We start from the raw sequence: 27,504 nt of genomic DNA, 5'->3' as shown, positions 1-27,504 counted from the left end.
AACAAATAACATACAAGGGTACTCCCATAAGGCTATCAGCTGATTTTTCAGCAGAAACTCTGCAGGCCAGATGGAGTGGCACAATATACTTAAACGTGATGAAAGAGAAAAACCTACACCCAAGAATACTCTACCCAGCAAAGTTCCTTGATTTGATGGAGAAATCAAAAGCTTTCTAGACAAGCAAAAGCCAGAAGAACTCAGCACCACCAAACCAGCTTTACAACAAATGCTAAAGGAACTTCTCTAGGCAGAAAAGGCCACAACTGGAAAAAAGAAAATGACAAAATGGAAAAGCTCACTGGTAAAGGCAAACATACAATAAAGGTAGGAAATCATCCATACACAAAGCTAGTAGGGAGTTTAAAAGACAAAAGTAGTAAAATCATCTGTATCCACAATAAGCAGTTAAGGTATACATAAAACAATTATATGTAAAATATAATATCAAAAATAGTAATCACGACAGGAGGAGAGTACAAATAGAGTGTATCTAAAATGCATTTGAAATTAAGAGCTCAGCAACTCAAAATAAGCACATATGTATATAGACTGCTATACAAAAACCTCATGGTAACCCCAAAACAAAACATCTATAATATATACACAAAAAAGAAAAAGGAATCCAAACGTAACACTAAAGACAGTCATCAAATCACAGGAGAACAAAAGAAAGAGGAAAAAAAGACCTACAAAAACAAATCCAAAACAATTAACAAAATGGCAATAAGAACATATATCAATGAATACCTTAAATGAAAACAGACTAAATGCTCTAACCAAAAGACACAGACTGACTGAATGGATACAAAAACAGGACCTGTATATATGATGCCTACAAGAGACTCACTTCAGATCCAGAGACACATACAGACTGAAAGTGAGGGTACGGAAAAAGGTATTCCACACAAATGGAAATCAAAAGAAAGCCAGAGTCGCAAGACTTACATCAGACAAAATAGACTTTAAAATAAAGATGTTATAAGAGACAAAGAAGGACACTACATAATGATCAAAGGATCAATCCAAGAAGATACAACAATTGCAAATATATATGCACCCAACATAAGAGCACCTCAAAATGTTAACAGGCATAAAAGGAGAAATTGACAGTAACAGAATAATAGTGGGGGACTTTAACACCCCACTTTCATCAATGGACAGATCATCCAGACAGAAAACCAGTAAGGAAACACAGGCCTTAAATGACATATTAGACCAGATGGACTAAATTGATATATATAGGGCACTCCATCCAAAAGCAACAGAATACACATTCTTCTCAAGTGCACAGAGAACATTTTCAAGGATATATCACATACTGGGCCACAAAGCAAGCCTCAGTAAATCTGAGAAAACTGAAATCATATCAAGCATCTTTCCCAACCACAACACTATGAGGCTAGAAATCAACTACAAGAAAAAAAACTGCAAAAACCACAAACATACAGAGGCTAAACAATGTTACTAAACAACTAATGAATCACTGAATAAGTCAAAGAGGAAATCTAAAAATATCTAGAGTCAAATGAAAATACTACGATCCAAAACATATGGGATGCAGCAAAAGCAGTTCTAAGAGGGAAGTTTATAACAATAACGATACAAGCTTACCCCAGGAAACAAGAAAAATCTCAAATAAACAACCTAATCTTACACCTAAAGTAACTAGAGAAAGAAGAACAAACAAAACCCAAAGTTAGTAGAGGGAAAGAAATCATAAGGATCAGAGCAGAAATAAAGGAAATAGAGACTAAAAAAAAAAATACAAAAGATCAATGAAACTAAGAAGCTGGTTCTCTGAAAAGATAAACAAAATCGATAAACCTTTAGCCAGATTCATCAAGAGAAAAAAGGAACAGGGCCCAAATCAATAAAATCAGAAATGAAAAAGGAGAAGGTACAACTGACACCACAGAAATACAAATGATCATAAGAGACTACTACAAGGAACTACACGCCAATAAAATGGACAACTTAAAAGAAATGGAAGGACTTCCCTGGTGGTCCAGTGGCTGGGACTCCACGCTTCCAATGCAGGGGGCCCAGGTTCAATCCCTGGTCATGGAACTAGATCCCGCATGCCGCAACTAAGACCTGACACAGCTAAATAAATAAATAAATATTAAAAAAGAAAAAAAAAAGAAATGGAAATAGAAAATATGAGCAGACCAATTACCAGTATTGAAATTGAGTCAGTAATTTAAAAACTCCCAAGAAACAAAAGTCCAGGACCAGATGGCTTCACTGGTGAATTCTACCTAACATTTAGAGAAGAGTTAACACCTACCCTTCTGAAACTACTCCAAAAAACTGCAGAGGAAGGAATGCTTTCACTCGTTCTATGAGGCCACCATCACCCTGATACAAAAACCAGACAAAGATATCACATAAAAAGAAAATTACAGGCCAATATTACTGATGAACATAGGTGCAAAAATCCTCAATAAAATACTTGCAAGCTGACTCCAACAATACATTAAATACCATACACCATGATCAAGTGGGATTTACCCCAGGGATGCAAGGAATTTTCAATACATGCAAATCCATCAATGTAATACAACACATCAACCAACTGAAGAATAAAAATCATATGATCATCTCAATAGATGCAGAAAAAGCTTTTGATAAAATTCAACATCCATTTATGATAAAAACTCTCCAGAAAGTTGGCATAGAGGGAACACATCTCAACAAAATAAAGGCCATATATCACAAACCCACACCTAACATCATACTAAATGGTTAAAAGCTGAAAGCATTTCCTCTAAGATCAGGAACAAGACAAGGATACTCACTCTTGCCACTTGTATTCAACATAGTTTTGGAAGTCCCAGCCACAGCAATCAGAGAAAAAAAAATAAAAGGGATTCAAATTGGAAAGAAGTAAAACTGTCACTGTTTGCAGATGACACGATGCTATACATAGAAAATCCAAAAGACGCCACCAAAAAACTACTAGAGCTCAACAATGAATTTGGTAAAGTTGCAGGATACAAAATTAATACCAGAAATCTGTTGCATTTCTATACGCTTACAATGAAAGATCAGAAAGAGAGGACTTCCCTGGTGGCGCAGTGGTTAAGAATCCGCCTGCCAATGCAGGGGACACGGGTTTGATCCCTGGTCTGGGAAGATCCCACATGCTGCAGAGCAACTAAGCCCATGCACCACAACTACTGAGCCTGTGCTCTAGAGCCCGTGAGCCACAACTACTGAAGCCCGCATGCCTAGAGTCTGCATAACAAGAGAAGCCACCGCAATGAGAAGCCTGCGCAATGCAACAAAGAGTAGCCCCCACTTGCCACAACTAGAGAAAGCCCACTCACAGCAAAAAAGACCCAAAAATAAATAAATAAAATAAATAAATTTATATTAAAAAAAAAGATCAGAAAGAGAAATTAAAGAAACAACTCCATTTACCATCACAGCAAAAAGAATAAAATACCTAGGAATAAACCTACCTAAGGAGGCAAAAGACCTGTACTCCAAAAACTATGATGCTGATGAAGAAATTGAAGATGACACAAACAGCTGGAAAAATACACTGTGTTCTTGGACTGACAGAATCAATGTTGTTAAAAATGACCATACTACCCAAAGCAATCTACAGATTCAATACAATCCCTACCAAATTACCAATAACATTTTTCACAGAACTGGAACAAAAAATTTTAAAATTTGTATGGAAACACAAAGGACCCCAAATAGCCAAACAATCTTGAGAAGGAAGAACAGAGCTGGAGGAATCAGGCTCCCTGACTTCAGAGTATACTACAAAACTACAGTAATCAAAACAGTATGGTACTGGCACAAAAACACACACACAGATCAATGAAACTGGACAGAAAGTCCAGAAATAAACTCATGCACTTAAGGTCAATTAATCTACAACACAGGAGGCAAGAATATACAACAGAGAAAAGACAGTCTCTTCAACAAGTGGTGCTGGGAAAACTGGACAGCTACATGCAAAAGAATGAAATTAGGACATTCTCTACACCATTTACAAAAATAAACTCAAAATGGATCAAAGACCTGAATGTGAGACTGGATACTATAAAACTCCTAGAGGAAAACATAGACAGCACAGTCTTTGACATAAATTGCAGTAAAATTTTTTCGGATCCATCTCCTAGATTAATGGAAATAAAATCAAAAATAAACAAATGGGACCTAACTAAACTTAAAAGCTTTTGCACAGCAAAGGAAAACACAAACAAAATGAAAAGACAACCTATGGAATGGGAGAAAATATTTGCAAATGATGTGACCAACAAGGGCTTAATTTCCAAAATATACAAACAGCTCATGCAGCTTAATATAAAAAAAAAAAACAAGGCTTCCCTGGTGGTGCAGTGGGTTAAGAATCCGCCGGCCAATGCAGGGGACACAGGTTTGAGCCCTGGTCCAGGAATATCCCACATGCCATGGAGCAACTAAGCCCACGCCACAACTACTGAGCCTGCACTCTAGAGCCCGCGAGCCACAACTACTGAGCCTGCACTCAAGAGCCCGCGAGCCACAACTACTGAAGCCTGCGCGCCTAGAGCCCATGCTCTGCAACAAGAAAAGCCACCGCAATGAGAAGCCTACGCACCACAACAAACAGTAGCCCTCACTCACCGCAACTACAGAAAGCCCACACGCAGCAACGAAGACCCAACGCAGCCATAAATAAATAAATTTAAAACAAAATAAAAGGAATAAACACTTTAAAAGAAATTAAAAAAACCAAACAATCCAATCAAACAACTGGCAGAAGACCTAAACAGACATTTCTCCAAAGAAGACATACAGATGGCCAACAGGCACGTGAAAAGATGCTCAATATCACTAATTGTTAGAGAAATCCAAATTGAAACTACAATGAGGTATCACTTCACAGCAGTCAGAACTTCCATCATTAAAAAGTCTACAAATAACAAATGCTGAAAAGGGTGTGGAGAAAAAGGAACCCTCCTACACTGTTGGTGGGAATGTAGATTGGTGCAGCCACTATGGAGAACAGTATGGAGGTGGTTTAAAATGCTAAAAATAGAGCTACCATATGATTCTGCAATCCCACTCCTGGACATATATCTGGAGAAAACTCTACTTCAAAAAGATACATGCACCCCGATGTTCACAGCAGCACTATTCAGAATAGCTAAGACATGGAAGCCACCTAAGTGTCAATCGACAGATGAATCGAGAAAGAAGATGTGGGAGATATATATATATATATATGGATATATATACACACACACACGTGTATATATGTATATATATATATATATATATATATGTATGTATGAATATTACTCAGCCATAAAAAAGAATGAAATAATGCCATTTGCAGCAGCATGGATGGACCAAGAGCTTATCATATTAAGGGAACTAAGTCAGACAGAGAAAGACAAATATCATATAATATCACTTACATGTGGAATCTAAAATATGATACAAATGGGGACTTCCCTGGTGGTCCAGTGGGTAAGACGCCACACTCCAAATGCAGGGGGCCCGGGTTTGATCCCTGGTCAGGGAGCTAGATCCCGCATGCTGTAACTAAGAAGTCTGCATGCCACAACTAAGACCCTGCATGCCGCAACTAAAGATCCTGCATGCCACAACAAAGATCCTGTGTGCCGCAACTAAGACCCAGCACAGCCAAAATAAATAAATAAATATTTTTAAAAATATGATACGAATGAATTTATTTACAAAGCAGAAAGACTCACAGACACAGAAAACAAACTTATGGTTACCAAAGGGGACAGTGGGGGGGGAGGGGAGATAAATTAGGAATTTGGGATTAACATATACATACTACTTTATGTAAAATAGATAAACAATAAGGGCCTACTGTATAGCACAGGGAACTATATTCAATATCTTGTAATAATCTATAATGGAAAAGAATCTGAAAAAGAATATATATATAAAAAACCAAATCACTTTGCTATACACCTGAAACTAACACAACATTGTAAATTAACTATACTTTAAAAAAAAGTTTAAAATGTAAAAAGAAGGGAAAAAAAAAGAACAAAAAGAAAACCACACTGCCATCTTACTCATTTTCTTTGAGAAATGGAACAGAATATCAGTGACTGCTTCTGACATTCATTCATTCATTAATATTTAACTCCTTCGATCTAATCAGACATAGAAGCCATTCCTTGTCTTCAAGCTGACTCTATATTTGTTGCTCCAACCCATAAGAGTTTAACTCTCAAAGGGCATTCTTTTTTCCTCAAGTTCTGAGATAAGGAGGCACTTCTATTTTGCCCCATTTATGACCCACATATTACTACTGTATATACAGACAGATGATTTCTAAGTTAGGTTTATGAGGAGAGCACAAATTGGAGCAAGGTAGTCAAAAGACACAAACTTTGTTATAAGACAAATAAGTACTAGGGATATAATGTACAACACGGTGACGATAGTTACCACTGCTGTATAATACATATGTACATATATGCTGTATGTATGATATATATGAAAGTTCTCATTACAAGGAGACAAAAAATTTCCCCCATTTCTTTTTATTGTAATTATATGAGATGATGGATGTTAACTAAATCTGTTGTGGTAATCATTTCATAATATATTGTAAATCAAACCTTTACGCTGTACATCGAAAATTCATACAGTGGTGTATATCAATTATATATTGTTAATAATGGAAAAAAATAAAGTTAGGTTTAATCTTTTTAAATGTACCAAAATTTTATTTTGCTTGGAATATAAAGTTTACACACTATTTAAAAGAGATTTCAAAGAAGTCAATTTAGTTTATTAGGTATTTTTTATTATGAATAATAGTAAGAAATAATTTCTGATTAAAGAACAATGATAATGACCAAAGGAAGTTACTAAAGCAACTGAAATAACTAAAAAGTTACCTCTTTTTGGCACAATGTTCTTCAATATTGCTGTCCCATCTCTGAGACATTACTAAACTAAGCTCCATTTCTTCTTTTTCAATCTGTGGTTCATTTTCTTCATCATCACTATTTTGAGGATTTTTACTGTTTCCAAAGGAACGACATGATGATGGCATCCTATTTCTTCCCCCCTGATATCCGTCATTTTCCAAACCAGCAAGAAGATGTACCAGAGCCTCATCAGGACTACTGTCCACTATAAAACAAGTGAAGCATCACCAACAAGCAACTTAAATTTTCTGAATAATTCAATAATTCAGATCAATTATATATAAAACAACAACAAGAATTACAGATGCTGGCACATGCTGAAAGGATACAGCTGGTACAAAGATTTATGTATTGATGCAGTTCTTCCATTAAAGTGTAATCTTTGGACCACCTGCATTAGAAATGATTTTGTGTCCTTAAAAAGAAAATTCCCAGACACCATCTCACACCTACTGAATTAGAATTTCTGAGGTAGGGCCCAGGAATTTGCATGTTAACAAGCTGCCCAATCTCTTACTGCACAAGCAAGGTTGAGGAGCACTAAACCAAATATAATCACAACTGATCAAACTAAGTATAAAATATATAATAAATATATGAATTAATGCTAAGAAAGTGCCTTAAAAATGATAATATGAACAACTTATCCCTCTCTTAAGCTGTATTTAGCTCACAGGACAGTCAAAACCTGTAGTTGAAAAACACGAGAGAGCTTTAAAAGTGATTAATAACATTACTTAAAAACCTTGAAGACCACCACTGAAATATCACCATCATATGCAGTAGGGTTGCTAATATCAAAGACAGATAATAACAAGTGTTGACAAGGATGTGAAGAAATTGGAGCCCTCATACACTGCTGGTCGAATTGTACAATGGTGCAGTTGTTTTGGGGAAAAAAAGTTTGGCAGTTCCTCAAAATGTTAAACACAGAGTTACCAGATAAGGCAGTAATTCCATTCCTAGGTATGTATCCAAGAGAAGTGAAAACATATGTCCACACGAAAACCTATACATGAATAATCATAGCAGCATTACCCCAATGGCCAAAAAAGTGTAATCAACACAAATATCCATCAACAGAAAGATGGAAAAATGAAATATGGTATATATCCATATGATGCAACATTATTCAATAGTAAAAAGGAATGCAATACTGATATATACCTCAACATGAATGAATCTTGAAAACATTATGCTAAGTGAAATACAGAAACAAAAGGTTATATGATTCTGTTTATATGAAATGCCCAAAATAAGTAAATCTAGCAAAAGAGAAAATAGATTAGAGGTTGCCAGAGGCTGAGAGGAGGGAAAAATGGGAAGTGACTACAAATGGGTATTGGGTTTCTTTTTAGGGTGATAAAAATGTCCTGGAATTAGATAGTGGAAATGGTTGCATAAATACCTGAAATGCTAAAAACCACTGAACTGTACATGTTAGAAGGTGAATTTTACAATATGTGAATGATATCCCAATAAAAGCTATTATTTTTTTTAAAAAGATCATAAAGATGGAGGTTTGTTCTAATCTAGTACACAACCTTTTTCTCTGTAAAATGAGATCATAGATTCCCCATTTACTAAACTATTAAGTTTCAGGTTTTCTTTGTTGACATTAAAGAAACTGGTTCAATCATGCTACCAACTGTAAGGCTACCAAATGTAAGGCAAAATTGAAGATATTTGCTTATAAGAGCCATTTTGGCAAAAATCCATTTCTTAAACCTAGAATTGCAGTTAATTTTTCCTGCCTCATACTTTAAAAATGGTTAATATTGGCAAATAATGTATAGATATTTGACTCTCAGATCTCTAACACTGAGACTGCATTCTTTGTAACCTTATGCAAGGTGGAATTGTATCAGCTGGTGATACATTATATTTGCCTAATATAATGAAATGAGGCTATGTCTCTCCTCTTTTTCAATTTCTTTGTTTTTTTATAACTAAAATATAATTTAGGTATATACATATTTATTTACTCAGAGAAATAAAACATTTTAGATTATAAACTTCAAATTAATTTTTAAATGTGGTCTTTGGATCATTTCTTTCTACGTATGTCATGTCATTCATTTAAAAAAGAAAAAAGCTACCTATCTCCATAGAAAATGTTCTTGAAATATGACTGTGTACAATAATTTTGGTACTGTCCCTAGTCATTCAATTAATCTTCCACTCAAATGAAAATGTAAATAACAGAGAGAGGACACTGTAGAGAGGTAGGATAACATTTGATGCTATACCTCATTTGATACAGTAAGAATGGAAAAACAGAAAGTGAGCAAGAAACATAAAATCACTATACCAAGCAAAGCAAGAGGCATGAAGTTCAATGATATCTCACTTTTTGCAAAGAAAATTTAAATAAATTTCTGAAAAATGTCAGTAATTTAGACTAAATTATTGAAATGAAATCTAGCAAACGGTTTATCATATTAATGAAAATGCATTTATGGAGATGCAAAGATACTCAGAAATAACTGTCATGTTCTACATGCTAGTCAAAAATTAACAGCTCGAAAGGAATTGTCCAGGGAAGTTCCTGATACTTACCAAGAAAGAATCAATTATGGTATTTTATTAATGTTCTTAACTTTGGAGAATTTTAATTCAAAATAAGCATATTTCCCCTTAAAGCAATATGGTTCTCTTCCAAACAAAGTCAAGTTAAAAAAAAAAAAAAAAAAAAAAGAATTATTTTCTTTCACAATTATTTTTCAGAAAAAGCTGTGCAGAAAACAAAAAGGAAGCTACTACTACATCTTGTAATTCAAGATTTCATTTTTACACTGAGCAAGAATTTATCAAACGTGCAGTATTAACCTCTTCAAATCAAAGAAAAAAATACTGCCTGACATACGCACTTTTGTTGATATAAGACACTGAAAATTTATGGCACAATTGTTACTTACAGAAAGCTGGTGACTCACTCAGTCTTTGGGTCAAAGGCTGAAAAGTCTGACTGTTTTCCATGAGGTTCAAAATTGCTTCTTCATTAATAACAGCTTCCTCCACTTTGTGTCTAATATGACCTTAAGAGGACAAAGAATACAAAAACATTAAAGTAAATGACCTAAATCTGGAATTTACTGTTTAGAATTTGTGTAAATTAGGAAACATTACAATGTAAACCTATTTAAAATTTTGAAGTGTTACTGACGTATGTTAAATAAAAACATAATAAAACTTAATGAAAGCCACAGGAATATCTAACCAGTCACACAGAGTAATTAAAAAAACATAAACAAAAAACCCTGAAACTGTGAATCACTAAATATTTACAATCTCTTTAGCCTCTAAATCCTACCTAGTATGTACAGACAGTTATATTACTCTGATAAAAATCAATGTACATTAAAATTTGTAAAACGAGTTCTTAGAGGGAAGTTCATAGTGATACAGGCCTTCTTTAAGAAAAAAGAAAAAGCTCAAATAAACAATCTAACACATCACCTAGAAGAATTAGAAAAAGAAGAACAAACAAAACCTAAAGTCAGCAGAAGGAAGGAGATAATAAAGATCAGAGAGGAAATAAATAAAATAGAGATTTAAAAAAATAGAAAAAAATCAATAAAACCAAGAGCTGATTCTTTGAAAGCGTAAACAAAATTGACAAACCTCTGGCCAGGCTTACCAAGAAAAAAGAGAGAAGACCCAAATAAACAAAATAAGAAATCAAAGAGGAGAAATCACAACTGATACTGCAGAAATACAAAAAACCATAAGACAATACTATGAACAATTACACAACCTAGAAGAAACGGACAAGTTTCTAGGAACATACAGCCCTCCAAAACTGAAACAAGAAGAAATAGATAACTTGAACAGATCATCTGATCACTAGAAGTGAAACAGAATCTGTAATAAAAGAAAACTCCCTGCAAACAAAAGTCCAGAACCAGATGTTTCACAGGTGAATTCTACCAAACGCACAAAGAAGAACTTATACCGATCCTTCTCAAACTCTTCCAAAAGACTGAAGAGGAAGGAATACTCCCAAAGACATTCTATGAAGCCACCATCACCCTGATACCAAAACTAGACAAAGACACTACCCAAAAAAGAAAATTACAGGCCAATATCTTTGATGAATATAGATGCAAAAATTCTCAATAAAATATTAGCAAACTGCATCCAACAACACGTAAAAAAGATCATACACCATGACCAAGTTGGATTCATCCCAGGGTCAAAAGGATGGTTCAACATATGCAAATCAATCAATGTGATACACCACATCAAAAAAAGAAAAGACAAAAACCACATAATCATCTCAATAGATGCAGAAAAAGTATCTGATAAAATTCAACATCCATTCATGATAAAAACCCTTACAAAAGTGAGTATAGAGGGAACATACCTCAACATAACACAAGCTATTTATGACAAACCCACAGCCAATATAATACTCAATGATGAAAAGCTGAAAGACTTCCTGCTAAAATCTGGAACAAGACAAGGATGCCCACTCTCAACATTTCTCTTCAGCATAGTATTGGAAGCCCTAGCAACAGCAATCATACAAGAAAAAGAAATAAAAGGTATTCAAATTGGTAGGGAAGAGGTAAACTGTCATTATATGCAGATGACATGATAGTATATATAGAAAACCCTAAAGACTCCACACAAAAACTACCAGAACTGATAAATGAATACAAGGTAGCAGGATACAAGATTAACATATAGAAATTGGGTGCATTTCTTTACACTAAATGAAATACCAGAAAGGGAATGTAAACAAACAATCCCTTTTAAAATCACATCAAAAAAAATTAAAATACTTAGGAATAAACCTCACCAAGGAGGTAAAAGACTTATATGCTGAGAACTATTGATACAAAACATTAATAAAGGAAACTGAAGATGACTCAAAGAAATGTAAAGATATCCCATGCTCCTGGATTGGAAAAATTAATATTGTTAAAATGGCTATACTACCCAAAGCAATATACAGATTTAAGGCAATACCCATCAAAATACCCATGACATTTTTCACAGAACGAGAATAAATATTCCTAAAATTTATATGGAATCATAAGAGACCCAGAATTGTCTAAACAATCCTGAGGAAAAAGAACAAAGCAGGAGGCATAACCCTTCCAGACTTCTGACAATACTACAAAATTACAGTAATCAAAACAGCATAGTATTGGCACAAAAACAGACATATAGATCAATGGAACAGAATAGAGAGCCCAGAAATAAACCCACACATGTACTGACAATTAATCTTCAACAAAGGAGGCAAGAATATACAATGGGGAAAAAAGTCTCTTCAGCAAGTGGTGTTGGGAAAGTTGGGCAGCTGCATGTAAATCAATGAAACTAGAACACACCCTCATACCACGCACAAAAATAAACTCAAAATGGCCTAAAGACTTAAATATAAGACAAGACATCATAAAACTCCCAGAAGAGAACATAGGTAAAACATTCTCTGACATAAACTGTACCAGTGTTTTCTTAGGACAGCCTCCCAAGGCAACAGAAATAAAAACAAAAATAAACAAATGGGTCCTAATCAAATGTATAAGCTTTTGCACAGCAAAGGAAACTGTAAACAAACCCACAGAATGGGAGAAAATATTTGCAAATCACGTGACAAGGGCTTAATCCAAAATATACAAACAGCTCCTACAATTCAATAACAAAAAAGCAAACATCCCAATTGAAAAATGGGCAGAAGACCTAAACAGACATTTCTCCAAAGAATACATATAGATGGCCATTAGGCACATGAAAGATGCTCATCATTGCTAATTATTAGAGAAATGCAAATCAAAACTACAATGAGGTATAACCTCACACCAGTGAGAATGGCCATCATTAAAAAGACTACAAATAACAAATGCTGGAGAGGGTGCATAGAAAAGGGAACCCTCCTACACTGTTGGTGGGAATGTAAATTGGTACAGCCACTATAGAAAACAGTATGAAGGTCCTCAAAAAACTAAAAACAGAGTTGCCCTATGATCCAGCAATGCCATTCTTGGGCATATACCCAGACAAAACTGTAATTCAAAAAGATACATGCACCCCTATGTTCACAGAAGCACTATTCACAACAGACAAGACATGGAAACAACCTAAATGTCCACTGATAGATGAATGGATAAAGAAGATGTGGTATATTTATACAACTCAGCCATTAGAAAGAATGAAATAAGGCCATTTTCAGCAACATGGAGGGACGTAGAGATTATCATACTGAGCAAAGTAAGTCAGAAAGAGAAAGACAAATACCATATGTTATCATTTCTATGTGGAATCTAAAATATGACACAAATGAACTTCTCTACAAAACAGAAACAGACTCACAGAGACTTGTGGTTGCCAAAGGGGGGGCGAGTAGAGAGGGGAAGGATTGAGAGTTTGGGATTAGCAAATGCAAACTATTATATATAGGATAGATAAACAACAAGGTCCAACTATATGGCACAGGGAACTATATTCAATATCCTGTAATAAACCATAATGGAAAAGAATATGAAAAAGAATATATACATATATGTATAACGGAGTCACTTTGCTGTACAGCAGAAATTATTGTACACAACAGTGAATCAATGATACTTCAAAAAAATTTTTTTAAAATATAAAAATTTCACCACTTACAAAAAATAAAATAAAATTTATAAAATGAACAGAAAAGACAAGTTGTCCAATTTGAATAATAAAATTCTCTATAGTTTAAAAATTTCAAATAATTCATTTTACATTAACTTTATATTTCTCAATATCTTTTAATTCATGATTTTAAAATGTAAGTCTTTTGCCATGTGATTTTTATAGAAGGTCTAATGTACAGAGGGATTAAATAATTTTTAGAAGATAAAATGAATCTCATAATCTAATCAAAGGGAGAGGGAGAATAAAAAGCACATAATAGTAGGGGAAAAAAAGACTATATAGGACTTCCCTGGTGGCACAGTGGTGAAGAATCTGCCTGCCAATGCAGAGGACATGGGTTTGAGCCCTGGTCTGGGAAGATGCCACATGCCGTGGAGCAACTAAGCCCATGCGCCACAACTACTGAGCTGTGCTCTAGAGCCCACAAGCCACAACTACTGAGCCCATGTGCCACAACTACTGAAGCCCGCGCACCTAAAGCCCGTGCTCCACAATAAGAGAAGCCACGGCAATGAGAAACCCGCCCACTGCAACGAAGAGTAGCCCCCGCTCAACACAACTAGAGAAAGCCTGCGTGCAGCAACAAAGACCCAATGCAGCTAAAAATAAATTAATTAATTAAAAAAAAACCCCAATAATCTTAAAAAAAAGACTATATAGCAAAATATGGCAAGCAGTTATAAGAAAGCTAATTGGAAACAGTTCTATTTTTCTGCTTCTGATATTCAGACTTAAAACTAAGTGTTTTTCAACAGGTTTTAAAAGAGAGTTAAAAGCTTCAGGAAGAAATATTTTTAACACATCCTAGAAATATTTTAACACACATAGCTAGCCTAATAGTGTTTAGTCAAAATGAAAGAACAAACAAAAAAAACCACAGAAAATAGGTCATCCCAAAACAACAAAAAAAAGAGATCAGTGAAAACAAAAGCTGGTTCTCAAACTAATAACAAAATAGACAAGACTGGCAAGAATGATCACAACAAAATAGAGAGAAGGCATAAACAATGTTAGAAATACAAGCGGAGGGCTTCCCTGGTGGCGCAGTGGTTGAGAATCTGCCTGCCAATGCAGGGGACACGGGTTCGAGCCCTGGTCTGGGAAGATCCCACATGCCGCGGAGCAACTGGGCCCGTGAGCCACAACTACTGAAGCCTGCGCGTCTGGAGCCTGTGCTCCGCAACAAGAGAGGCCGCGATAGTGAGAGGCCCGCGCACCGCGATGAAGAGTGGCCCCCGCTCGCCGCAACTGGAGAAAGCCCTCGCACAGAAACGAAGACCCGACACAGCCAAAAATAAATAAATAAGTAAATAAAAAATTAAAAAAAAAACAAACATTAGAATAAAAAAAAGAACACATTTGGTAAAATTTAATATCCATTCATGATTTAAAAAAACCCAAACTTCTTAACAAGCAAGAAATAGAAGAGATAATAAACTGATTAAAGTTTATCTACCAATATCCTGTAGTAAATTTCATACTTAATGATGAAATATAAAAGCATTCACTTTAAAGCCAAGAAAAATGTTTTTTTCATATCTACTTAATATTACTGTTAAGTTCTTAAGCACTGCATTAAAACATTAAAAAAGAAAAAGTATAAGGATGGGAAGGGAAGTAATACAATTATTATTTTCTGACGATGACTCTATCCACAGAAAATCCAATCAAAAAGACATAAACTATTAGCACTAAGCACTAATAAAAGTTGCTGGATATAAGACTGACACACAAGGTCAGTGAAGTTCCTAATACCAGATGATGTTAATTTTTGAAAGATAAACTTAAAACTGCAACATTTATAAGGCACCTGGAGTATATCTAATAAAAGATATAAAATAATTTTACCAGAAAAATTGCAGAACTTTATTGAAAGACATGAAAGAAGACCAAATAAACTGAGAAATATATCATGTGCATAAATGAGCTAATTTGGTATATAGAAAGACTTAAAATGTTTCTAAATTGGTCTATAAATTCAGTAAATTTCCAATAAAATCTCAACAGGGTTCTTCCCAGAAACAAAACAATCTGATCTTAAAATTAACATGGGAAAACTTTTTTTAAAGATCAAGAGTAAATACCACAATTCTGTAGATGGCTAGCGGGAAGCTGCCGCATAGCACAGGGAGATCAGCTCGGTGCTTTGTGACGACCTAGAGGGGTGGGATGGGGAGGGTGGGGGGGAGACGCAAGAGGGAAGAGGTATGGGAACATATGTATATGTATAACTGATTCACTTTGTTGTACAGCAGAAACTAACACAACATGGTAAAGCAATTAGACTCCAATAAAGATGTATTAAAAAAAAAGAGTAAATAAGATAATTTTGAAGCTAAATAGGGCAGATCTGCTCCTGATATATATCATTACTTACAAAGCAACAGTAATTACAACAGTATGATATTAACATGGGAGAACAAAACCGAGGTTGGGAAATTCAGTGGAAAAAAAAAACTTGTCAATAAATATGTTGGAACCACTAGCTCTTTATATCTAGAAAAATAAATAACAATAAGATCCTTACTATACACACAAGTAAAATGTCAGATGAATTGGAGACCTATATGTGAAAATCCAATCTGTAAGCACACATAAACCTTAAGGATGAAAACTTTCATTACATCTGGATAGGGAAGGAATTGTAAACCAGGTTCAAAAAACCAAACAGTGAAGGAAAACAATTGTTAAATTTAAGGTTAAAATTGAAGACACGTAAAACACTTTTAAAAAAAAGGGAAGAAAATCGAAAAAAAAAGCTAACAAAAATTTTGTGGAGACTTTAAAGTGTAATTCTACATGAGGAGAAAATATCTCTACAATAAATATAACTGAGAAAGGCTTGATATCCAGAAAATATGAGGAATTCCTACAAATTAGTAAGAAAAAGAGTACAGATCCAATAGAAAATGAGCAAAAAACATGAATAAGCAATTCTCAGATAAAGAGATCCAAATGCTCAAACTTATTAGTAATCAGGAAATGCAGATTAAACTAAGGAGATTTAGATTTCAAAGAATGAGAATGGCAAAAAATTTTTACATCTTACACTATGAAATATTGTTGAGGATGTAGGGAAGTATAAGCTCTAACACATCGTGGGAATATAAACTTAGGTACATTCTATAGAGCAACTTTGAAATACTGGCTTTACTACCAAATGTGATAGTTTTATTATTAACATACCTCAAAATCTGAAAAATTAAGCACTAAAATTGAGCTTATAAGGAAAATAAAAGGCTAAGACAAAACTTATGCAACTCTGTAATGAGAACGCTAACAAAATCAATAATTGGTACCCGAGGAAATAAACTGCTCAGTCAGGCAGGCAGCTCAGTGTGGCTGGAGGCTGTCATAGCAGATATTAAAAATGCACAGAAAATAATAGCATGGAAATTCTGGGTACATTTCGATTAGGATGGGGCTGGCAGATGCTAAGACAAAGCAAATGGAAGTAGAGCTCTGAGCCAGAAGGCTGCCATTAAAGTACTGAGGAGAGGGTGAAACCTGCCATGAGTCACCGAGGGCACAATGCTAGGATGAAACTCTAGGGAAGGAGGAAGCCCTGGGTGGGTGTAGGTGCTCATTTCTAGCTGTTGTTTAATACAGTCAAAAGAGCCCCTGCTGCCAATGCAGCACTGAAAAGAGGGCTTTTCCTTTCCTTCTGAAGGCTGCAATTCTACTCCTCCTATTCTGGCTCCCCTTGCCTAGAAAAATTTTATGCGAAACAACATGACTTCTAAGTAAAACTTTCATTATTCTCTTATTTACCAATCATGTGTAAGCTAACTGTATTACAAAAACCCTGTTAGAATAGATGCTATCTAGGTAGAGTATAATACATACACCCTAAGACCTGGCAAATTACACTTCTGTATGTCTTCTGTAGAGAAACTCTTGCACATGGCCACAAGGTGACAGACGTAACACTGTTAACAACAGTGCAAAAGTGAAAACCATCTAATAGTTGTAGAGAACAGAAACACTTGTTTAGTCTTACAAAAAGAATGCTAATCAGCAGCTAAAATGAATGACCTAGAAACATGTAAGAACAAGGATAGATTTCAAAGTTATTATTGCTGACACAAAAGATACTCAACATCATTATTCATGAGGGATATGATGATTAAACCATAATGAGATGCCATTTCACACATACTAGGGTGGCTATATAAAAAAAGACAGATAATAACAAGTGTTAGTGAGAACGTGGGGTTTCTGAAACCCTCATATACTGCTGGTGGGAATGTAAAACAGTGCAGTCACTTTGGAAAACAGTTTGGCAATTTATTAAAAATTAAACACAAATTTATCAAACGATCCAGCAATTCTCTTCCTTGGTATCTACTCAAGAAAAATGAAAATATATACCCATACAAAGACATAAATGTTCAGAGCAGCATTATTCTTAAGGGCCAAAAAGTGAAAACAACTCAAATTTTCATCAACTAATGAATTAGTCAATAAAATATATCAGTAGAATGCAATACTACTAGGCAATAAAATGGAATGAAATACTGATAGAGATACTCCTATATGGATGAGCCTGAAAACATTATGCTAAGTGAAAGAAGCAAGGCACAAAAGATCACATTTTGTATGATTTCATTTACATGACATATCCAAGAAAAGGCAAATCTTAAGAGACAAGAAAGTAGATGAGTGGTTACTTGGGGTTGGAGGTATGACTGCAAATGGACAAAAAGAATCTTTTGAGAAGGAACTATTCTAAAATTGAATTATGGAGATGTTAGTACAACTCTGTAAACTTACTATAAATCACTGAATTATACACTTAAAATGAGTGAATTTTATGTTACATAAATTATACCCCAATTAAGTTGTTAAAAAACATTATGCTGAATGAAAAAAGCAAGTTGCTTAATCTACGCCAAGTAGGACACCATTTATGTAAAATCTAAAACCTAAAATAATAGTATATGTTTTGGACATACATATATAAGAAAATATAAAATCATATATGGTAACAGTTTGTACCAACTTCAAAATAGTGCTTACCTCTAGAGATGAAGAAAAGGTAAAAGAATGGGAGAGAGGTTTCTGCTAGCTACATCAATGATGTTTACTTCTTAGGAAAAAAAAAATTTACCTAACTCAACCAAATACTAATATCTCAGTGCTAGATACACAGGATGTCTGTTATGGTATTTTCTGTACACTTGAAAGAAAACCTCACCTTTGCTCAACTCTGTGTCTTTGTGGACTTCTACCATATTAGCCGGTGTACAGTGAGGAATTTCAGGAGACAGAACCTCAGAGTGCAATGTTAATTCAGCAGAGAACTCCTGGGATCCATCGCTGTAGTCCACAGATCCTGATAATGTTCTGCTTAATTAAAACATATCCTTTATAACAAACTATATATCAAAGCAATAAAATTAGTTCTGAGATCTATAATAAATAACCACTTACACAGAGAAATCATTCTGTTTGAGAATTTCCTGGAGTCTCTTCTGAAAATTTTTTTCACTTTCTGTTGCTGGCACAAACCTGCGATCTTTGAATTTTAAAAGTGCATTAAAAAATGTAGATAGCAAATGAATGAAATATTTTCCTTTTTCCTAGAAGAGCTTTTAAAATGGTAGCAATTTCCTATCCTTGACACATATAACACCACCTAAAAGTAGTCCTATTATAAATCAAACAAAAGAGAAATGGTTGTTACTGAAGCTATGAAATTAAGCACTTAAAGTCAGTCTAAGATTAAGTTCTATAACTTAAATCTAAAAGAGAAAAACATTATTTTCTACCTATAAATGTATCATACAACCTGAACCTAGAAATTTTCCCTTTATAAAATATTTCTATTTTAAAAGGCATTAAAGGCTTTCAAAACTTATCAAAGGATTTTTAGTGTCCAAGAGATTATAATATAAATTTTAATTGGACTTCAGTACAGGCTTACTACTGTATTTCAGATACACTTGCCTTTTGAATTATGTCTTCTATTCTTTTACCTTTATTTAAAAATTTTTGTTGTATCCATGGCATTACTTAAGCCCCTTCAAATTCTTTTTGAATATAGCAGGGTTTAGTAAAAAAATAAAATTTTTTTTACTATTTACTATTTTTAGAGTATTTTCTTCAGAGATATACAAGGTAATCAAAGTCAGAATTTATATGACATACCCAGAAAATAACATGGGGGCAGAATTTCATGGGTGACATTTTCAAAGCGTAATGAACTAAACGAAGTGTTTCTAAGTTGGGATTCATGCTCTTCTGTAAGTATTCTATAGCTCATTTGGAAATACAAGAGGTTAAAACATACCACAGAATGAAAAAGGAGAAAAAGGTACTACCAGTGAAAATCAAGGCCAATGAAGATGTCAATTTCTCATGCGAACAGAGACAATGAGTGACACTTTGGAGGTACAGAATTATGGTTCAGAGCAATGAGAATAGGGAAAATATATATAGAAAATTTAAAGGTAAGTCTGAAAAGCAAAATCTAATGTCAAGGTAAAAATTCAATGGCTTAAACTTTTCCATTAAAATATCCAGTTAAAAGAAAATCATTTATACCTTGTGATTCGGGTTGACTAATTTGAGAAGTTTCATTTTTGTTTCTTCGCCGTTGCTTTTCATCTTCCCATATGGCCTGTAGACCAGGGTTTCCACCAATTTGAGCTGTAATCATAATAATACTTCAATACTACAAGGGTCAAAGTGAAAAATACTTGCTTAAAAAAATCCATACTTAAAAAAAAATACTGTCTTTTAAGAAAAACAATTACCTACTTTGCGTAATAAAACAGACAAATTATCCCAACCTATATTTACTATATTACTCCTTTTTTAGTTTTCCTACTAGTTCCCAAAAACACAGCAAGTGAATAAGATTCAAACATTTGATGATAGCCAACAGACCTGAAAGTCTCCTCCCTGGTATATAACCTGAAAATAAAAAAATTAAAAGGCAGGCATAGTAAATTCTTTTATAATGGCTAATTTATTTAGTGTCACACTTACTTTAGGTTCATGTCTATGCAAACAAACTCATATGAATGAAAGCATAAATGAAAAAATAATGACTATCCCATCAGAGGTACAGAAAAAAATCTTCATAACATTTTACATCCTCCTTCTTTAAATAATTTCACTTCCCTAGTAATGTTTTCTTCCCTACTTTTTCCATCCTTTGGTCACGGATTTTTAAAAATAAAAACATATATTAAGAATAACTGTGTATATACCTTCAATGTCCAACCGATTTAAGATATCAGCAGCTACAGCATCCACTTCTAATTCACAAGTACTCTGTGGTTCAACACCTTCCAGTATTAAAGAGCTGTATTAAAGAAGTATCAAAAGACACAATAATTATGTAAGAGAAAATTTTCTTAAGATTTTTATTACTTAACAATTTTTCATGTTTACGTGGTAACCAGGATAGCCAGTGACCCTATATTAATTCACAATTATTCATGACATAATTGATACTCTGTGTGTATATACAAAGAAATGAAAAACAGGAAGAGAAACACAAAATTCACAACTCCATTGAGATACTTTTGGAGTTTATTTTACATATTTTGGTTCATTATATTTTATAGAAAAGGAATGTACAATGTTTCAGCATGTGGGTCACATCCAGGGCAGGATGGGATAAAATAACAGAGGGACAACAGAGGGGATGCATCAAAAACCATACACACATGCAATTATTTGCCCAGAGGCATCTATCTCCGCAATCATAGATGGTTTTTAAAAATGAGGAGGGAATATATATATATATATAATAAGAGATGAGGGGAGGTGAACATACTGAAAAGTGGGCAAATGATACTGTTCTCCCTGCCCTCAACTACTGCTGAGCTGGGGAATGTTTAAAAATTTTCCATAACTATAGAATTGAGAAACCACATGAGTCCAATAGTGGGATCATAGCTAGGAAAAGAGGTGACACCATGAGGTCATTACTTTTTATGAGAACTACAGAGAACTATTTCCCACTAATGCTCTTTGACTCAAAAGCATTTTTGTTTTTCATCAGAGCCACATGAAAGATTTAAGATGACACCATATACATGTCCCTGCTTGACAGAATAAACATAAGACAACTAGTATGGATCCCAGTTTATCCATTCTAAAATTCAGATCTCCTACCAATAGGGACACCAAATGAAAAGGAGAGAACTTTTACTAGAAAGTGGGTGATAGAAGATTTCATTAATATTTGAAACATTTTAAAATGTTTTATGAGAAACATTAACAAAACCTCATTTTCCATTGTCTATACCTAAGGAATGGGTGTTTGAATAGAAATTTTGATGGAATATTAGAGATTAATTTGTTAAACCACAGAACTTTTACTATTTATATATATGCATAGACACAACACACACATATATCTTTTTACCATTGATAGAGAAGGGACATATTAGTCAACCTATCACAATATATCCATCCCTTTAACTTTCAGAAAAAGTAATTCTCAATATAGCTTGTCTTCTTTACCCATATAATTTACCAACATCAGTTATGCCATGAATTAAAGTACCAGATAAAATAGTTTTTGGCCAACAGTTTTCTCCTTTATACTAAAAAGTTTCACACTTTTGGAAGCGTTGTATTATACATTTCAAGGGTGAATTTTCCAGGAGTAGAACATTTGTGACAAAGGAGGGAAACAATAACATTAAAAAATGCAATCTCATAGTAGAAATTTACAACTATTTCTTGCCTACTTCAGACATTCAGTATAGGAGGAGTTCCTAGGGAAAGGAAGTAGTTTTCAGAATTAAAAATTTGTTTCCAGTAAACAGAAAAAGTGAGTAAAAAAATTGAGTCAGCAAATACATGTAGACCATTCACTTTAGTCATGAAAGGTAGATAAGCAATACAATGGTATTTAGACAACCATGCCTCTCTGAACATTTCTGTTCATAGCTTAACACAACAGACAATTACAGTCAGTAATTACAATCACTGAGGGTGGAGCTCAGACATCTACAATTTAAAAAATCTCTTCAGATCATTCTGATGGACAGCCAGGTTGATATTACTGCAGTAGACTCAACTTCTGTGAATTCAACACTCTGGCAAACGACCCTGAAGGTCCAGGATATGTGGTAATTTACAACAAGCTAGCAGGTAAGGTTAGTACAGCTGCTAACTCAGCACTCTTATTATGAGTTTGTTGCTCTCTATTTGTTATGGCCCTTGAAATAATATTTGTGAAGGGATATAAAATACTTTTGGGTTAAAAAAAAACCAAACAAAAAAAGGTACCCAGAGGAAGGTGCTAGTACTGGGGATAAAAATGAGACTAATAGAATTTAAGAGCACTGATTTGGCAAAAATGTTTGACATTATGTTATCTGTATTTGATGAAATTATGGATTTTCATGTTTAATATAAGAATCCTAAAAACTTGGGACAAAAATATATAGCTAGCCTACATTTATTATAAATTCTAATTCTGAATACCTTGTCTAGTTTCACTAGTTTGCCTTTTCATACCTTTGCTCTTAAAAGTAATGATTCAAACTTTTCATTATAATACAGAGATCTTCTCCAAACTAAGTCATAAGCAGTGAAGCTTTACTATAGTCTTATGACCTAACCAGAAAGATGTTTGTTCAAAAAGGCTTCAAATAAAAATAAACCTGAACTTGGACTGATCATGCAAAAAACAAGTTACTCAGTGTAGAACTTTGAAAACCACGGGATCTAGTGAGTAGGTAAAATCCTTGGGTTAAGTTGATTTGCTCCAATTTTAGAGACATAGAGGAACTGTATCACAGGCATAAAAATGAGACAGTAAATAGTTTGTCAGTCACTTTGCTCTGGACTGATTAGAAATTGAATTTGATGTGGTAAATAATGCTCTCTCTAAAGTTGATACCACTTCAACACAATTATAAAAACAATTCTGCTGTATCTGAGAAGGAACCTAGAAGTACGTGTGTATGTGTACATATACAACTTTTACCAAAAAGTCCTGATACATGTTGACTGAATCCAGAGGTAAAGCAAGTCACTGTCCATTTGAGGTCTTTGAAGTCTCATTCTGGTATAATATTCCAGTCATGAAACAATGTATTTCAATCATTATTTAATGAGATTCTCTCTTAATTTTAGGTCTTAAAAAGCCCAAGTAATTCTATAATATGGAAATTCTGTGAAGAACATATTAAGATCTTAAACTATATAAATTAAGCTCTGAACAAATATTTTGACAGTTTATCTTCAACTGATTAATAAATTCACATTTTCTTACTTTGAAATAAAAAATAAAGTCATTTAACTAAACACTTTTTCTACTTTGCACTTTACATAAAAAATATCTGCTTAAAAACGTATCAGGAGGGCTTCCCTGGTGGCGCAGTGGTTGAGAATCTGCCTGCCAATGCAGGGAACACGGGTTCGAGCCCTGGTCTGGGAAGATCCCACATGCCGCGGAGCGACTAGGCCCGTGAGCCACAACTGCTGAGCCTGCGCGTCTGGAGCCTGTGCTCCGCAACAAGAGAGGCCGCGATAGTGAGAGGCCCGCGCGCCGCGATGAAGAGTGGCCCCCGCTTGCCGCAACTGGAGAAAGCCCTCGCACAGAAACGAAGACCCAACACAGCCATAAACAAATAAATACATACATACATACATACATACATAAAATTTTTAAAAAAGTATCAGGTGACATATGTGTAGTGAAAAGAGGAAACCATACCACCCTATCAATATCCAAATGATCAATAAAAGGATCAAGAAAGCTTGGGCAACAACTTTGTGGCATAAAACAGAAATCCTATGAGTTCTATGTAGATTAAGCTATTACTGATAATTTAGATAGGTACTGATTATATATCTGCTTTATGGTAGGGAAATCTAAACATTTGGAATATGTTACCGTCTCTAAGAAAGTCTAATAAATAATAAAAGTCAAAAGAAATTATAAGTTGTATTATTCATATACACTATGTCAACCCACTTTTTTCCCCACAAATATTTAATATTTGGAAATAATTAGGGGTTATTTTTATTAAAAATATTCCCCATTTAGGGTTTTTTTTGGCCGTGTTGGGTCTTTTTTGCTATGTGCGGGCTTTCTCTATTTGCAGAGAGCGGAGGCTACTCTTCACTGCGGTGTGTGGGCTTCTCACTGCGGTGTCTTCTCTTCTTGCAGAGCACAGGCTCTAGGTACGTGGGCTCAGAAGTCGTGGCTCACGGGCTCTAGAGCACAGGCTCAGTAGTTGTGGCACAGGGGCTTAGTTGCTACGCGGCATGTGGGATCTTCCCAGACCACGGATCGAACCCGTGTCCCCTGCACTGGCAGATGGATTCTAAACCACTACGCCACCAGGGAAGTCCCGCCATTTAGGTTTTAAATTGTTATTTTATTATGCGATTTTTACTTGACAAGTTATAGGATGTCAATTTAGAATGTACAAAGAAGATGGATGTTGGAGAGAAGTATAAACACATCCAGATTTCTTTTATTAATTAGGTAATAACTAGGTATATTTTCATGCTATTTTCACGGTCTGTTCTTGAAATCTATGATCCATGTAATACACTAATGTTGAGATTTTCTTTTTTGATAAACTTATAGATAAAAAACAATTATAATAAAGGTTAAAATTAAATTATGCTAACCACTGATTTCTGAATAGAGTAGGATATATGTAAATAACTTTTCCTTTCCTTTACAACATAAACTAACCTTGGTATTTCGTCTTCTTCCCACCGAAATAAAGTACCAGTAAGAGAATTTCTTCCTGGTAGCTGATTCTTGCAAGATCCACTCGCACGTAATGGATCACCTAGGAATAAAAAGGTAAAAGGGGTAAGTTCCACTTTTAACTTACATATAATTACCCTTTAAGTATATTAGTATACAACCCATATGACCAGTTCCTAAAATTGTATCCTAAAAATTCATAAACATACCGGAATGCATATGCACAGCGGAGAGTAACGATTCCAAACCAAGATGGGGAAAAGTATTTGCAATATATGGATATGAAAGAGAAATGGCCACAATACTTTCATACTAGAATAAAAGTATGATACATTTAAATGCGCTATTGTGATAGGTATGCTTCAAATCTCATTTTAAAAATAAAGAACTAATAAGAATTTTTGTAGACTTTAAATTCCTAGGGTATTCGATATGAGCCTCAACTAAAATTCTAGTGGAAATCAGATTCCAGATAAAATTCAAAACATACTTTAATGCTAATCCCTGAATAAAAAGAAAATACACAATGCATTTTGAAAGTAATGGCAGTTAACAGTGAGTGGAAACCTGGGGCAAATGCAAATACAATTTGACGAGCAGTTGGAGGGAACTATGCATTTGCTTAGCTGTCCCAGCTGCAGAAACAGAGTCCTGGGGCCATGCTTTGGAAGTAGTCTCTAAATTTTAGCAATTTTTTTGTGATCTCTTATGGGGAATTTAAATTTTCAGATAAAGAAAGCTTGAGTGAGTGGCAAAGAAGGAATCCTAACATTAAGAAAGATATTAAATTTGCAATCCTCTCCAACTAAATTTGGTACTTTTTCTTATTTGGTTAGCTTGATCACAAAATTATGTAATTAATTAGACTTACCATCTTTGCTATTTTAACAAAACACATAACAAACCATGTAACTGATTCTATATACCTTCAGAAGTTTTTGAAGGCTTTGCTGTTATGTGGCTAGGGCATTTATATGAAATTACTTCGCAAGTTGTAAATTAAAACACAAATATTATTTTCTAAGAAATTTATATGAGTGAAAAATCTATACAAGTTTACTAATTCAAAGTTATCTATCACAGTATAAGAATTCACACTTTACCTCTACTTTATGTATTATTTTCTTTTATAAATACATATATAATTCTTTTCAACTCTGGATGTTAAAAATGTAATATAAAGCCACTATGGAGAACTGTAAAAAAATCCCTCTGTGATGCTAAAGATATTCACTCTATTTAATTACTTCTATATACTTCACCTTAACAACGGTAATTAGCAACATCTCCGTTTCATTTGGCAACTGAGTATATAACTGAATAATAAGACAAAATGGTATATGCATATGTAATATTAAAATTTCTAAATATTTTTCACTTTTGAATTTACTTTCAAAAGACTACATTATGTACTAAATTAACTTGTCTTACAAGATTAAAATGTTAAGTTGTGCATATATATGTAACATATTTACAATAAGAAGTTTACTGTCCATTTAATTATGAGTCTGATATTACGTGACAAAATACAAAAAAAATTCACCTATTCTTTTCATGATTTCATTATAATCTTTTATCTATTTTTTTTTACAAAACAAAAACCTAAAATAAACATTTTATTTCACCATACTTGAAATTTCCCTGCTTTTAATTTCTCCCAACGAAATTTCATTTATTTCTGCCTTCAGATTGTAAAAATTTTCCATATTTTGAAAAAAAAATCCCTTCCAATACTCATCTAACTTTTATAACTAAAATAAATGGCTTACATATATTTGCTAATTCAAACTTTTCTCATGCTTTTTCACCTACTGGAAACAAACTTTTGTAAAACTGACCTCCTTTTCCTATAAATACCTCCCGTACATTCTCTAGAACCTTTTCCATTCGTCAATTCTTCTTGAACTCCCAGCTATATTTGACACTGATAACCAAACTGTTATTCTTTTTTCCCCCAATAACCTTTTTATTTTGGAATAATTTTAAATACAGGAAAGTTACAAGGATGGTACAGTTTCTGAATCTGCTTACCACACCCCTCCCATTGTTAACATTTTACATTATAGCACATCAGTCAAAACAAAAAAACTGACACAGATACCTTTGTATTAGCTACACTATACACTTTATTTGAATTTCAGCAGTTTATCCACTACTCTCCATTTTCTGTTTCAGGAGCCAATGTAGGGTACCACATTGTAGTTAGTTATCATGTCTCCCTAGTCTCCTCTGGTCTAT

At 34.1% G+C, this 27,504-nt stretch overlaps 1 protein-coding gene across 3 annotated transcripts in view; it reads right to left on the bottom strand.

Moving 5' to 3' along the window:
* The window catches only part of REV3L (REV3 like, DNA directed polymerase zeta catalytic subunit), a 188,535-nt gene that overhangs the window by 85,784 nt on the left and 75,247 nt on the right, over positions 1–27,504 (bottom strand). For 2 of the 3 annotated variants that reach the window (XM_068551255.1, XM_068551257.1), the window contains 7 exons: positions 25,249–25,348; positions 20,783–20,877; positions 20,112–20,216; positions 18,999–19,083; positions 18,763–18,914; positions 9,848–9,967; positions 6,897–7,134 (listed from right to left, as the gene is read on the bottom strand). In XM_068551255.1, the coding sequence (XP_068407356.1) occupies positions 6,897–7,134; positions 9,848–9,967; positions 18,763–18,914; positions 18,999–19,083; positions 20,112–20,216; positions 20,783–20,877; positions 25,249–25,348 (895 nt within the window). The remainder of the gene's footprint in view (positions 1–6,896; positions 7,135–9,847; positions 9,968–18,762; positions 18,915–18,998; positions 19,084–20,111; positions 20,217–20,782; positions 20,878–25,248; positions 25,349–27,504) is intronic. The other variant, XM_068551256.1, reaches the window with a different exon arrangement.

This window comes from Eschrichtius robustus, chromosome 9 (assembly GCF_028021215.1).
Source record: "Eschrichtius robustus isolate mEscRob2 chromosome 9, mEscRob2.pri, whole genome shotgun sequence".
NCBI classification, from domain to species: Eukaryota; Metazoa; Chordata; class Mammalia; order Artiodactyla; family Eschrichtiidae; genus Eschrichtius; species Eschrichtius robustus.
The sequence above is the reverse complement of the archived record's forward strand: the minus strand, read 5'-3'. Positions and strand labels throughout refer to the sequence as shown.